Raw genomic sequence first — 16,421 nt, forward strand, 5'->3', positions numbered from 1 at the left:
TAACTGCAAAATATACGGTTTAAAATTTTAAGTTAAAATGAATTTTATGGAAAAATTAATTGCTACCAGGTTGCCAATTCTTCATACGGAAATTTGATCCTGAATTTTTTTCAGTGTACCGGAAATAATCAGTTAAGGAAATCAAAAGTAAAGCAAAAATTAATTACCTGACGAAGTCAATAAACTGTAACCAATTGAAAGTAAAGTATTATAAGCACCTTAAAGTCATTACGCAGAATTGAATGGAATTTTATTTTTTAACCATTTATTTAGAAAAAAAATGCAAAGTTATTCGAAAACAAAATTACGAGTTATGAAAAAAAAAGAAACATTTTTAACTGTAATTAACTGTTAATTCCAAATAAGGGTGATTGCTTTAAATCAAGTAACGCGTAAGTAGCATATGTTATAATTTATTACCAATTACAAAGATCAAGATATTCCAGTCAAGAATTTTCCAAGATTTAACTGAAATATATTTCCCATTGTTTTAATCATATATCACATTTGCTAATTAGACAAGGAATTTCTATTAGAATCTCCGGCCAAAGTAATTAAATGTCGCTTTCATTACATTTTGGGTGACTAAATCAATTAATTCGACGTAGAATTTAATTTAATCTTCTATAATAGATCCACTTGGATTTTTATCATGAAAATTGGTTGCATTAGCAATGGAATTTCGATCCTTTATATCCAAACTTCTTTTTTTATCACCCTTATGAGAGGGTCTAGGAACTTATTTTTGATCCTATTGTTTGACAACGCTATATATAGCTAGCTATTTCTTACGCTCTTTGTACAGCATAAATAGAACTAGCCTTTATCTCAGCTTCTTTACTGAATTTTTCTGAATTTTATGGAATAAAATGAACAGAGAAAAACTACTTAAGTTATTTTCAATTGTTTCGAATTCCGTCATTTGTGGTTTGGATCGTTACTTTTAACATTTGTGCGCTTTGTCTCGTTTCTCTTAACTTTTTCCTTCTTATCCTTTTATAGTTTTTATGCTTTCAAAATGACATATTATAAAGAACTTTTTACTTATATTTTATTATATCCCCACGCAAGAGTTTTTAACTCAGTTTGGCTCATCGAAGGCAACTAGCAATATGCATCAAGTACATAGATTCGCACATTCTGTTATAATAAAGAAAGCAACCATTGCCTGAATGGCTCTGACATTGGTTAAACGCAGATTTTATTATCAGTAACAATAACTAAAACATTATTGACGGCTTTCTGGTATCTATATTTTGCTTATATTCAAATATTAGAAAAAAATGCAAAAATCTAATCAGCTGAAGGACTCTTTCTCATACTTGAATTAATTCACAAACCATGTTTTGTTTTCAATCTTCAAGTATACTAAACGTATTCCTTACGTATACTCTGTATTCATTAAGTATACAAATTTTCCAAACCAATTTTAGTCACGACAAATACCTGGATATTTATTTATCTTTCAGAAATTTGTACAAAAGTTTGAAAAGTATAAAATTCATATTAATCTTGATTTTATAGATAACACAATTGAAGATTGCAAAATTCGAGAGCATTTTAAACGTTTATAGTCGAACATAATATGAACGTTTCAGATAACAATTATCGAGATCGAAAAAATCTTGAATGTTTTTTAAAAAATTTGAAACAAAATTTTATTTGAAACTGTTTTCAAAAAACTTTAACTTCAATCATTTTTCACAAAGATGAATAACTGCAAAAAATAAACTAAATTCTTTCCAGTGTGATATTACTCGGTTTATCGTTGAAAATCAATAACGTTAGTAAAGGTACTAAATCAATGACACTTTATTGTTTTTTGTATTAATTTTTTGCCGAATCTAATTTTGTTTTGTGTTTTTAAGATAGGAACGCTAACTCCCTAGTTTTTTTTTTTAGGTTTGCTGTCAAAGATTTCATCTTGTTGCGTATTGCGACTTTACTATTCCTAGATAACACTGTAATTATTATTGTTTCAACCATTGGATAATTAAACGGATGGATATGGACTTTAGTAGGCACACTTGAGAAAATTCAACGGTAAGAAAACAATCAATAAAGTGGAAGTCACTATCTATAGTAAAATTGATTTTTAACTGACAGCTGAAATTTTGTTGATGAAATTGATTTGATTTGATTGTTCTCATCGAATACAACAATGGGATATTGATAGTGGTCTTGAATTACAAAAAGTGACGTTTATACATTATTCGAAGAGGGGGATGCTGTACACCACGTACGTTTTTTGGCATCGAAAACAGCTGCATATTTTTTTTTCTTTACATGCGCAATATTAAGTTAAGAAACAGCTGTAATTTATGTGATTACTAGAGCCTGGAAGTTCAGGCAAAATGCCATAAATGCCCTTTTCTACCTTTTTTAAACGTTCTCTTCTGAAAATGCCTTTTTTTTCCCTTTTGTTCATAAATGCCTATTTCCGTCTAATTTAAAATTTTTCTGCAAAGCTTTTTGTACTTTTGACCGAGCATAAATTTTGAAGTACAGAAATGGTTGACTGTCATCTGACGTATTGTAATGCATTTATAGAGATTAGGACTTCATTCCTTTTGGGACAACTCCCTCCCTCTGAGGCAGTGGTCACCCCTCGCATTGTACAATGGCTATTCATCTGAGCTGATAGGGTACTATTGCTTGAGTGAGCAAGGTAGGTGAAAGACATTTTTCTGTCCATGGGATTGACAGTGTTGTTTGAATAGAGAATAGAATACAGAATACACTTAAAGCTGGAAAATGCCTTAAAAGTTCTATTTCCTAAAATGATCCACCTAACGTGCCTTGCTCATGCATTGCACAGGATAGCAGAGGAAGTAAGAGATCTCTATCCTGAGGTAGACCCGCTTATTTCTAGTGTGAAATAAGTATTTGTGAGAGCCCCTTCAAGAGTTCAAGTGTTCAAAGAAATTGCACCAGACATTCAATTACCTCCTAAACCGATCCTTACGAGATGGGGAACATGGATTTCAGCAGTCTCATACTACTGCACAAATTTTGAGGAAGTTACTCGAGTCCTTACCAGCTTTTCGGATGAAGAGGCAATATCCATAAGAAAAAGTAAAAATCTGCTTAGCAGTTCTAAAATAAAAAATGAACTGACTTTTATTTCAACTTATTTTGGGAAGCTCCCTGGAGCTATTGAACACATGGAAAAAAGAAATATGTCTTTGTCCGAGTCACTAAAGATTTTCGACAATACTATTGAAGAACTAATGTCTGTGCCTGGACCATCTGGTGACATAATAAGGAAGAAATGTGAAAACGTCATCTCTGCAAATACAGACTTTGAATGCATCAAGGACATTGCAAAAGTACTTTCTGGTGATACTACAGTTGAACTTACCATATCTCCTACCATGGCAAGTTGTTTTAGGTACGCGCCCATAACTTCTGTCGAAGTAGAAAGATCCTTCTCTTTGTTTAAAACTATATTGACTGACAGGAGACAAAATTTCTCTTTCGAAAATTTGAAAAAGCATCTAGTTGTGATGTGCAACAACAACCAATCATCAGAATAAATTTGCATACAATATCATTGTAAGTATGAGTTTTCAATTTTTATTTCACACTTACGCAGTTGAGGTTTTTTTTGTGCAATTATGTCCACTTCTTTTGTACTATTGCTACGACAATCGAGTAAAATGAATATGTAGGTATACCGGATACTTCTAGCAAATTTTTTTATACCTTGGATACCTATGTGGGCTTTTAGGCATTACCAACTAAAATTTTGTTCCAATTTTAAGTGCCATTTTTAGGTGCCTATTTCAAGCTATTTAAATGCCTTTTTGCCTGCCTATTTTTGCATTTTTTATTGCCTGAAATTCCGGGCTTTAGTGATACTGTTCCAAGAAGCACTAAACATATCTTTTTTCTTCTTGTTCTATTGTTTTTATATGCTTATCTTTTGTTGTATGCACTGAAATTTGTTTAATTTTAAATGGAGTACATAAAGTATTATTATCGGTAAGGTAAGTTGATGCTCAGATTCCTAGTATAATAACGTAATATATTTAAAAATAGTAAACTTATTTTTTTTGTTTATTTTTTTAATTTATAGTAACCAAGAACCACTTTGGGTGATTTCTTTAAGATTATTGTGCTGATGGATGATGATGAAAATATTCAGAGCTGTGAAGACAAAAATATTGTAGTTAAAAATTGTTATGGTGCAACATTGTGAAGGAAACAGGTTAAGAAAAAAATATAGTAATTAAACAGCCAATTAAGTAATTAAACAATTGAAACGATAATGAAGCATCCTGAGCTATAATAATGTGAGGCAGCATAATGCATAATGTGAGCTTGTGGATTGTAATAATGATGCATAATGTGAGGCATGTTGTATCTCAGCAAACTGTACCCAAATAGGATGCATTCAAATATTGATGAGGGTAGAAAGATGTCAGTTCCTACTAAGTTTAAATATGGGTACAATATTACATAGGGTAATAATAATAGAATTTACAATAATATACAGTTCATTGTTACTGTCAAAAACAGAATACCATTCATTTTCCTTTTCACAGAAAACGAACCAATAGATGGCGCCACGAGACTTAGAACTATCTAAGAACAATAATTTTTAGTTAGTTTGATTTTGTTACTGTCGTTGGAGACATCATGTTGTTTTTGTAGTGTTTACTGCTGTTAATATACATATGTTAACCATTCGAAGGAGTCTCTTATTGAGTTTGTGGTCACTCATTTGATTTTATACAGGTACTTACCGACCCGGGTAGAAGAACAAGGTAAGAATCTTATTATTTGATACCTGTTCTATTGAAGTAGATAAAGAAAATTGTTATCTTTTTTAACAGTTACAATGTTTTTTTTTTGGTTTTTTTTCTTCATCTTTTTGTCTGCAAGAAAACATTGTGAAAACATTAATATGCTTTAAATTTAAACTGTTTGAAATAAAATCTTGTTTGCATATTCGTTAACAAGAAATTTAATTATGCGCTAAAATAAAGTGTTTTAATAAATTTTAAGGGGGCAAATTGAATGACACAAAGCCACTTTACCTAATGTTGTGACTTAGAGCAACAGAAAATATTTTTTTTTGATTTTCTACAATATTTTAAATGAATTTTGTCTTGCCACGTAAGCTAAGAGTTGTGCAGGTGAAATTTGCTATATGACCATATGCTACGAAACCATATACGTACTATGTACTTTTAAAAAAAAACGTGTTGGCAGAAATTCCCTGTAACAAAATACAACAGAAAGTATTTGCAGGCACCAGTTTTCGTAGGTCGGGATGTATAAAAATTCGACATGAAGATAGCTGTATACCCTCTGGCTTGTATAATAAAACAGATTTTAAAATTTTTAAAATTTTTTTTGTTGACTTTTGTGTGATTTTTACGATTTTTGAGATATGGAAAACATTCAGCTTGAAAGGAACATCGCAGAATTTTTATTTTCTTCCATCGTTACGTTCTGAAATCCCGAAGCGAGATTCGAATCCGTGAACTTCCTGGTATGAGGGCAACTCCTAGAACACCATAGAGATGTATCATTTTATTTGTTGTCGCTTTGGTTAACTAAGTGCATCATATTCGAAACTGAAAAATAATGCACCCAACAGATAGAATCGGCATCAATGGTTACAGATTTAATTTGTTAAGAGGAAAAATGCCTCTTCTGACGGATTACGATGTAGCATAATTGTAAATTTCTGTAATTTTGGAGAATATGAATTTTCTGTAAAAGAATTACAGAATCATTATATTTTTTAATATGAAGTTTCAACAGTGTAGTCTTAAGGAGAAAAAACAGAAGACCGTTTATTACAAACGCACGGTTGGAACTAAACTTCACATATTTCATTCCCTCTGAAGCACTCTGGTAACATATTGAGGCAATTACTTTTAACACCATGTTATTTCACACTTAAATTACGTAATGCGTCTATAATGTTTGCTTTTAAAATTGTAACATTTTTATTTGGTATTATGATTCAATTTAAAGAGTACTAATATATTTAATAGCACACATTCATGCAATTCTTAGTTCTGCCTAATACTAAATTACAGATTATAACTTTATAATCTATAAGAAAACTGTAACGTGGTGAATCTAATCAAGAAAGAACATAATATTAAGAAAAATATTTAACAAACTAATCAATTAAATAAACCTAAGGCTCAACTGGGAAATCGGAAAATCAGGTGCAATCTGAAGAATATAATCTCATGAGGATTAAGACCAATTTCTTTATTCGTTCGTTTTCAGTATCGTACAAAGGTTAAAAAAATAATTTTTGAGCTGTCCATTTCCAACTTTCATACTCATTTAGTTTATGAAAATTTAGTCCCAATCTAGCTGATTACATTCAAAAAATTCATTTTTTTTAAAAGAAAAAACGTTACACTAATCTATTTCACTAAAGATGGAATTTATTTCTACGTTTTCAATTCAATAAACACATTTTGAGATCTATCTTTCAATGAAAATTATGCTTTCATTAAAATTATCTTCATTATTTAGCTTATTAAAACAAACATAAAAATTTAGTCCAAATCTAGCTGATTACATTCACAAAACTCATTCTTTTTAAAAGAAAAAAATGCTACACTAATCTATTTTACAAAAGATGGAATTTATTTCTATGTTTTCAATTCAATAAACACATTTTGAGATCTATCTTTCAATGAAAAATATGCTTTCATTAAAATTATCTTCATTATTTAGCTAATTAAAACAATAAGATCAAACTAGCTCATAGCATTAAAAAGTACTCTTAAATTGAAACATCAACTCATAAATAAATATTAAATCGTAAAAAAATTTTATGCTGTGATTTTAAAACCTGTATTATTAATGTTCGTAAATTTTGCGCACATACATATAGATTTGTTATGGTATTTTATCTTTTACAAGCATTATTTTAATTTGAAAGTAAATTATTATTATTATAATTATGTAAAATTCTCTGGTTCTATTTCGAACTCGTAATATTTTAAGCAATAATTCTTCATTTTATGTTAGTGTAGTATCCTTTCAAAAACTGGAAACTGAACATGTTTTTCGTCCTTATTGGTTTAAAACAATTTTTAAAGCACTATATTTTAGTATGTGTAAAAGTTGATCGATATCCTGCGCGTGCAACTTTGTCTGTCCTAACTGGTGTAATTAAATTTTATATCACTACAAAAACAAATCGAATTATAAGGCTTCCTACATTCTAATTCTTCATAAATCTATCAATTCTTATTTCCCTCTCTCTTTACCATAGGCGGTCTTCATATCGTTCGAGCTCTCCTGTAGCGTCCACTATCAACCAAAAATGATTTCTTACTAATTTTGTGATGTTACATTTCATTGATCGAATAGGTCTTCAAGCCTTTGTAAGATCAATATGTTTATTTAAAAAAAAAAAAAAAAAAAAACGATGGCAAGAGGATTTTTCTAACAATGAAATAGAGAGTTTTCCAAACAATATTTTCGATTTTTTTTAAAAGAAAATATTGATTACGACTTGTTTTATTCCGAACAATCTGACACCAAGTATAAGGTAATACTAAAAAACTACAGGCATTCACTCACTGAAAACATAGTATGACGCGCCCATTTTCTAAATTGGAATTCTCTGCAAACTGGAGTTTTTTTTTTTTTTTTAAATTCTTTTTGTCTTAGAATTTGTTCTTATTTCAATTTTTTTCAGCTGGCGCAAGATTACTCGACTTTTAAAAAACCATTAAAGTTAAAACTTGGTAATTGCTATGAGCATAACACGATGCGTAAATCCATGCTAGCACTTGAATATTGGTAAATATTTCATATATATTTTTTTGGAAAAAAATTTTAAATATCAACCCCCAATTTTTTTTCTTTTTTTAGTCTTATAAAAGCTTTTTATTTTTTCAAAAATTTTCTTGAGTCAATATGTCATTATTTAAAAAAAGACTTATTTGACTGCCTTTTAAAAGTTGCTTCAAGTCATACCTGATTTTTATGCCTTTTATTGCATTTCTGCCCAACCTTTTTATCTCCCTGAAGCAGTAAATGTTAAATAATTTTTCCGCGGCCCTGGGAGGGAGGGGTGGACGTTGATTGTTCAGATTTAAAATGATTTTGATTTAAAAATTTTAATGCAAATGTATTTAAACCTGCCTTCAAAACAAAATACAGTTACATTCCCGTTATTTTTACTGCTTTAGGTGACGTTTCTCAGCTCCCAGTTTTCCTCTCGTCCTTAGAAGATTGTACTAACTCGAAATAAATACATAACAATAAATAAAATAAAAATAATTTAATGTTTCTTGGGTGGCTCGGTACCATTTGATTTGTAGACCGGTACCGGTCCACTCCTCGGGTTCGTTTTATCGTACTCGCAAAAAATCATAGTATCTCGTTTTTTCCCCTCAAATTTTAGCTTTGAAGAAAATTAAATTATGAAAGTTCTTTTCAATATTTCACAAAAAAAAAAAAAAAAAAAAAAAAAAAAAAAAAAAAAAAAAAAAAAAAGAAAACGAAATCTAAAAGGAAAAGATTTTACATTTAAATAATGTCTGTATTCTTGTGCTAAACTCTTGTAAAAAATTTGGAAACCTAAGTTTAATTTTAGAATAAATTATAGAAAGTCAAAGACGTTGTAAAGTAATGAATTCATGATGAAATCAAAACCACACCGTTCCCTCAAATAATTATTTGTTATTGGTTGATGGACTTTATTAAAGTAATAAATACTATAGAATCAAGTTTGCGATTCATATAGATGGAAGCAAATTAGGATAATCTCTCCCGTGTGCGAGTTTTCAATCCAGCGGTTTTTAACAACTCGCAGCCTTGTTAAGCATTTTTAAATAAATAAAAAAAACTTGATTTTCGAAATTTCTTTTAGTTTAGGTAAAAATTTTTGAAAGGAATAAAGGCTTCTATTACAATTGGAGCCAACTTCAGTTAAGAAGAAAATGTCGAAATAAGAGGACGAGTCGTTAAACGCTGCTGAATCGTAAATTAGCCTCCCGATCAAGAGAAGCAAAATTTCTTTAATATCGCAGTTTCAAATTTATACGGAAAGTTTCTTGTTAAAAAATACGAGTATGATTTAAGAATAAGCTTTCTTATGCATGACTTCAATGGCTTCATATCTTTCCATTTAGCCGTCAGACTTAATCGTATTTGCTACATTAACTATGAAGCTTTGGACTTCAGATAACTTCCGCTGCTTCTGTGTCCTATTGCTCCCCTTTTCCAGAAATAATCATTGATTATAAGTTTAATATTTAATCTTCTGATGGTATGATCTAAAGGATTCTAAATCAGAGTCGAGAATTCAAATAGCATTATTTCAAATGGTTTCATTAAATATTGAAATTTAATGTGCCCTGTTACATTTGCTTAATTATAGATTCGAGTCCTCTCAAGAGTCCATAAGCTTCAGTTAAATGCATTATACAAAAGCACAGCAGTGAATTCGGTTATTATCAGAGTTTTAGTTGGATGTCGAACAATAACCAGCGTGATTCGCCAGTCTCGAATTAATTAGAGACACGTGTCTCTGAAAAGGGAAATCTCTGGAAAATGTTATCTTCAGATTATATCAATATTTGTGAAGAGTTTGTGAGAATTGTTTAGGAAGATTTGATTTGATCTTTCTTAAAAGATATTTCAATAATATTGAGTAAAAAATTTCAATTTGGAAATTAGGTGATTCAATAAAGCAAAGTAAAAAGTGTCCTCTACAAATTATTTTAAAGCTTTATACATCTAATTAAATTAGTTATTTATTTTATTTACTTATTTATGTATTGATTTATTTTTTTCATTGAAAACTAATGACATGTAACAAAATTTCTAGTATCTCCAATGATTGTATACTAAACAAAAATATTGATCATTGAACTATCACTGAACATTTAAGGCGAAATTTCTCCCTCTGTTAGACGCATGTGGTATAATTATAATAAAGTGGGTTCTTCATGAATCTATTGAGTTAAGCGTATCTCAAATGATCAGAAGATGAAACTTGATAATATTAAAAAAGTTTCTCCATATTAAAAATAAATTCACCGCTTCTTCTGTTTCGGATTTTTTTTTTTAGAGAGAGCGTTTCTCACTTTTGTACTTCTAAATCTAAAAATGAAACAATATCATATTTTGCACAGTTTTGAGAAACGTTGAAGGCATATTGTGATACCGAAATGTCATTAATGCGGGCGTCAACTTTCGAGTTATTATTTGTCAAAGTTGAAAATTTCTTCTTCTACTGTACGAAATTCATTTAAACGAAATTTTTTTGCAAAAGAATTGTAATTTTTTTGCTGCAACGTAAAATGTTTGAAAATGAGCATGTCTCACTTTGTTTAAATTTTAAATTTGTTAAATAGTTGGGAATAATAAAAAGTGTATATTGACAGGTTTTCGGTATATTTTAGAATTTTTCAAAGTAAAGGAAAAACTTGTCGCTGTAAAATTATAATATTTTGCATCCACGCATTATAGTTAAAAATAAAAAATAGGATTTTTTTTTAAACAAAATTTTGACTTATTTTTGGAGTAATTAAATTTCTATTATTCTTTCACTGCCCCAACGAGCAACTATAACTTAAATTCATTGTTGCTAACAACATTATGTTAGGTATGGAGATAATGTCTTTCCTTTCAAATTAATTGTCTTTTCTGTCTTTTCTTCTTTTCAGAAAAAAAAAGAAAAAAAAAGAAGAAGAAGAAGAAAAAAAAAGAAGAAAAAGAAAAGAAAAGAAAACTTCGAATGAGTATCTGAATTTTGCATTTTGTGATAAGATGAGATTTAGATGTATGTTTCATACGTTAGTTTCCATAGCATCATTACATTGCAGGTTTCTTTCTTTTTCTTTATTAAATTAAAGTAAACCGGTAAAAATTGAAGGTTAAAGATTGAGCAAGTAAATTTAAATTTTCATATTTTTTTAATTTGAATTTTAGTTTTTATGTGTTATTTTATTTTCTGAGACAACTGAAATAATGCCACTTTTTAAAGGAAGCTAATTACACTGGGGGAAAATGCAAATTAGCAGAGAAGAAAGTTAAGGTTAAAGTTAAAATTTCTAAAAACTATTTGTAGTAGTTAAAAGTATTATTTTTGTAGTGTGTAAAGCTCTGGGGAAAAATGCAATGTGTTGAAGAAGCTAGTATATATCACGTAACAACTTGAAAAGAATTGTAAAATGCAAAGAAAAATGATCCATTAATAATATTTTCTTATTAAATGATATTTTCTTAACTTCATAATGTACTTAAAGAAGACATTTTGGGGTGACAAGCAAAATCTTTGATTTAGACCTAACTGTTTTTATTAAAATAAATAAATAAGTTAAAAACGCATGGTTTCAAACATTTTAAAAATCATTCATCTGAGTGCAACTTATTGATTAATTCATTGCTTGTTTACTAAAAAAGGGATAATAAATTTTCCAACAACTTTATTAAATTTATATATTTCATATTAATTAAATCCTTATCATCAACTCCTTTATCATCAACGTTTCGAAGTATCGACGCACAAAATAATCCTTGTAATACACTTTGACTCTTAGTATGATCTTTTATACATTTTATAAAATTTCATGTAATATTTTAATAGTTTAGATATTTACAGAGGAAAATTCTTCTTTCTTCTTACTTAGTTCAATGGTAAGAACAATTTACTTCCCATATCAAAATGCTTAGAAGCATCATTATTTAGGGATATAGGCGCATAAGCTTGAAAACGTTTGAATTTTTTCGACATTAATTATTCCTTAGAAATGAAATTAATTTTCATCTCCTTTTATTTATTTTAGCTTCTTAAGAATTAATATAGTAGTTCAAATATAAAGCTAACTTTATCTCGCATATTTTATTAAAAATAATTTTATGAGTAAAATAATAAAAGTGCCTCTTTTTTCCCATAGACGGCAGCACTCTATATTTAAAAAAAAAAAGAAAGAAAAAGGAAAAAAGAAAAAAGAAGACATTTTTGCGCACTAATATGTTTACAAAAATACAAAAATTCAACAGATTATTGATTAAAAATAATTTCGATCTTCAGTTCTTAGCTTGGAAGCTTTCTGTACTCATTTTTAAATTTGTCTAAGTGGTTTTTAATAAACACGACCTTCTATTTTCCCAAAGGAAAGATATAAAATGAAATATAAAAATATAAAAAAATAAATTAATAAAAATCATCTTATGTTTTGATGTTTTCTATATAATATTATTTTTTACTATTTATGCAGGATCAAATTGATGCTTTGTTGTTTATGGCATGCATTCGAATAAACAGTGTTGGATCTGGGCACGTTTAAAGTGTATTATTTTGGAAATAACTAATAATGTATCTAAGAGATGGCAGCACCAATTCTTAAAAATTTAATGCGTGTCATTAATAGCAATATTTATTTTTTAAAGTCATAGGAATTTCTTCAAGAGTTCGGCCAATAAAAGTCTATATTCTATTTAATGCTCTCATATTTGTTGATTTTCTTTTAATTAACTTTTCTCTTTTTTGTATGAAGTAGTATGAAAATATTAACAGAATTCTATTTATTTTTAATGAATTTTATACCATTAAAACAAGCAAATAAAATAAAATTATGAAGCTTTTTTTTCACTTCTTTTTATCTCTAAGTTTTGAATAAAATAAATACATCATTTTGAAACAAATAAAGGTATGCAGTGGTTATCTTCTACGGCATCCTGTGCACGAAAAAAGAAGCATAGGCTTCCAACAACCAGATCATGGAGTGCCTCAATAGACTATTAAAGACAAACTAAATGTATTATTATTACATAACTTATGAAATCACATTTTAAGCAATAAGATAACTTGCCCAAGGAAATATTTTACAGATAACAAAATGTGTTTTAGAACAATTGTAGCAATTAAGTCTATGGTCATTGAAATCTAAATATTTCTTACATTTAATTAAAAAATTTTGAAAATATTGTGGAACTAATACATTTTATACGACAGAATTATTTTCAAATAATTTATACGAAAAATTGAATTCAAAATGTGAGTTTAATCTATTTTGATCAAATTTTTGTTATTAACTTTCTTGTCATTTTTTCAAGCCCCGGGCATATACACACCTTTGTTCGTCACACGAGCATAGACATAGACAAAAAAATCATGTTTTAACGAAAACTACTTTACTATTTATTTATTTTCACTATTTAATTACTATAATTAGTTCTTTCTTTATTATTATTACTTATTTATATCCATAACACACTGTTAATACATTATTAAAAAAGCAAATATTTCTTACTAGTACTTGCTTTCTTCTATTCAAATCCATCCAGCAGCACACAAGCGTTACTCTAACTCATTTCTTCCTCAGCAACACACTATGTAATTTGCTCAAAAATTATGTATGTTGTTTGTATTTTAAATACTGGGGTTTTCAATTTCAACTATATTTGTTCCATTTTTTTTTGGCACATTTTCACTTAATTTTGAGAAATATTTTTTTTACAGTGTGGCTGCAGTATTGCGATGTATGTAGTGATTGTCGATTTTAGTTCAGTTAACTGTTATTCTTTAGAAATAAATAATGACTACATATAACAGCAGCAATAAATTCCGTTATTGTATAAAACACAGGTAAAGTAATAAAATAAAAAATATCGCTTTACTTTTATTCAGCATTGAAAAACGAACGTTGCGTGCCTGATTCTCATGCAAATTTTCGAAAGGTCTGAGAATTTAAATAAATATTTTTATATTTAATTATACTTTTAGTTAATTTTATTATACTTAATTGTTATAAATAAAACTAATCAAGCTAAAATAGTTTCAAATAAAGCAGTCTAAGAAATATTTTTAGGACTATATTTTTAACCTTTTTGGACAAGTTTCGATGAAAAGCATCTTTTTTTATGACACCCTGAACGTTATCTATACATAAATAACTTGAAAATTCAGTTTTGTTGCACTTTTATTATTGCAGGGTACATTTAAAAGGTGTTGTTCATTTCTACAACGGAATAAATCCTAACGTAAAATTATGCTCTGATAAGGCATACTAAAGGAATATAAAGGTTGCATTTTTAATTACCTTAACCACATATGACTGAGACCTGTTTCAAAAAACGTGAGCAAGTTGCTCATTCACATTTCGCAGGTGACAACACAACTTAGATGTATTATACGAAGTCAATTCAAACCGATCTTTCATGTGATATCACCACTGACATATCAAGACAAAATTATTGTCTCAATTTTTTAAAGGAAACTTTTCTCAAGGTTTCAACAAAAACAAATCATTTTTTTAAAGCTACGTTTAAGAAGAAATGTCAAAATTTTCCTGAAAGTTAATTTTCGGTGAATATTTTGTGTGAGTTAGTTGGCCGTTCGTTAGCAAAAGGTGGCGGAGAAATTATGTATTTAAGGAACGCATTATGTTTACTTTTAGTAGCTGTGATATCTATCGGTAACTGTTCTTTATCAGATAATGTAACGGTTATTGTTAATTCTGAGAATATTACTTTAGGTTATGATGAAGGGATTGTTGAAGAGACAACAGAAATTCCAGAACAGACTTTCCAAGAAGCTGAGAAGGAAATTTTGGATTTTGTTAATAGCCTTCTCAAACAGTTATTGCCAAAAGTAGTCGGTGGATCTGGAGCAGCTGAACTCTCACCAAAATGCATTGCAGGAATGATGAAAATATTCGGAAATGTTCGTCGTTTGAAAGGATGGACTATAAAAAGTAAGTATTAGTTTCAAAATTTCTTTTTGATACTTATAGTAAATTTGTAATGAAGTAAATTTAATTTATATTTGTGCTTAATTTAATTTAAATTTGTGATTAATTTAATTTAATTTATATTTGCTTTTAATTTAATTTATACTATATTTAGTTTATATTTATGCATAATGTTAATTTCTTAGCTCCCTTTATGAGGATACACCTTGGCAGTAATAATCTAGATTTTTTTTTCTAGATTTTTCTTTATTTGCTTCAAGTTATAGTATTAATGCGTTTTCCTTGTTTAATTTGATTATATAAAATTAGGTGCTTCGATATTTTCATGCAAGTACCTTTTGGGTGTGATAAATAAAAAATTATTATTACTATTATTATAATTTGAAAAAAATATATTCTAAACTGTGACGTATTTTAGTTTACTGAGTAAATGAATTTGGATGCAATCTTAATTAGTAAAATATCTTTCAATATTCTTTTGTGTTATTCATATGTACTATTATATTTTAAGAAAAAAAGTTCGAAAAAATAATTTATGTAAATTAAGTAGCAAACAGACAAATTACTGAAATCTCGATGTATTTTCTTTAGCATAAAAATAATGCAATGAAAAGATCATTAATACATAGCAAACGAAAGAAAGACAACAAGTTAACCGTAAATATTACTAAAAATATGAACGAAAATTAAGAAAGTAAAATTTATTGTTTATATAAATGCTTCCATCATTATAATGTAATTAAATCTTACATTAAGAAACAAAATAGAAAATAAGAATAAGACTTTAGCAAAATTATTGCAAAAGAACTTCACGACCTGTGACAGAAATAGCCATAGGTTCGAAATACGAGCCCACTGAATTTTGATGCTTTTTTAAAAGTAAGCGAAGTAATCTCTTTTTTGTAGAACCAAAAATGACAGTCTAAAATAAATAAAACAACAATAAAACTTTTTACCATTATAACAGTTAACTAATATAGTTAAAAAATGTGTAATAAAAGAAAAGGAAGTAAAAAGAAAATAATAATCTAACTTTAAAGTGATTAAAAATGCCTACAAAGACATTATATACAAAATATTCTTCTCATTTTAAGCAATACAATCATATTTTTCATATTTTTTAAGAATATTACAGGCCGGGATAGCCTGGTTAGTTGGCGTTGAGACCATGTTCAAGAGGTTTGTGAGTTCGATCTCTGCCCGCCGAAGACACCCAATGTAGTAAATGATTACTGGTGCGCGTTAAATGTGTCGTGTCACAATGTCTTCCCTGTTCCCATAACAAATCATACCGCTGGGGGGACTAGATTGGAGATTGATTGTTCTCTGGTTCAAGCCAAAATCATGATGTGTGGATGTAGGAATGGATCCACCCTATAAACAGGTTGTGAAGTGTCTGGCTGAAGTCGTATTCTTCGTCAAAGATGGCGCCACTGAAGAACAAGAAACGCACCCTCTGCCTTAAATTCACTTGGTTTCACCAAACAGGCTTGCTTGAATTGGCAACTTGCATTAAAAGCACAAAGAAGAATAACGACGGCATTAAAAGTGAAATTCGAACGAAATAATAGAGAAAAGGACTGAACATAATTCAAAATTCAGTCTAAAATTTATCATCAAGATAAAATATTTTAAAGAGTACAACTCATAAAAGTCTCGATTATCGGCGAGTTCCGAGAAGAGATTAGAATTTATATCGCACTTGATCGATAATTGTATATT

The 16,421-nt window shown here is 28.7% G+C and overlaps 1 protein-coding gene across 1 annotated transcript in view; it reads left to right on the forward strand.

The window, feature by feature from the left end:
- The first annotated feature begins 14,254 nt into the window (after positions 1-14,254).
- The window catches only part of LOC122270688 (nose resistant to fluoxetine protein 6-like), a 36,698-nt gene continuing 34,531 nt past the window's right edge, over positions 14,255-16,421 (forward strand). Inside the window, exon 1 of the mRNA XM_043049096.2 lies at positions 14,255-14,702. Coding sequence (XP_042905030.2) covers positions 14,372-14,702 — 331 coding nt within the window. The 5' untranslated portion in view covers positions 14,255-14,371. The remainder of the gene's footprint in view (positions 14,703-16,421) is intronic.

Source organism: Parasteatoda tepidariorum, chromosome 4, assembly GCF_043381705.1.
Source record: "Parasteatoda tepidariorum isolate YZ-2023 chromosome 4, CAS_Ptep_4.0, whole genome shotgun sequence".
NCBI lineage: Eukaryota > Metazoa > Arthropoda > Arachnida > Araneae > Theridiidae > Parasteatoda > Parasteatoda tepidariorum.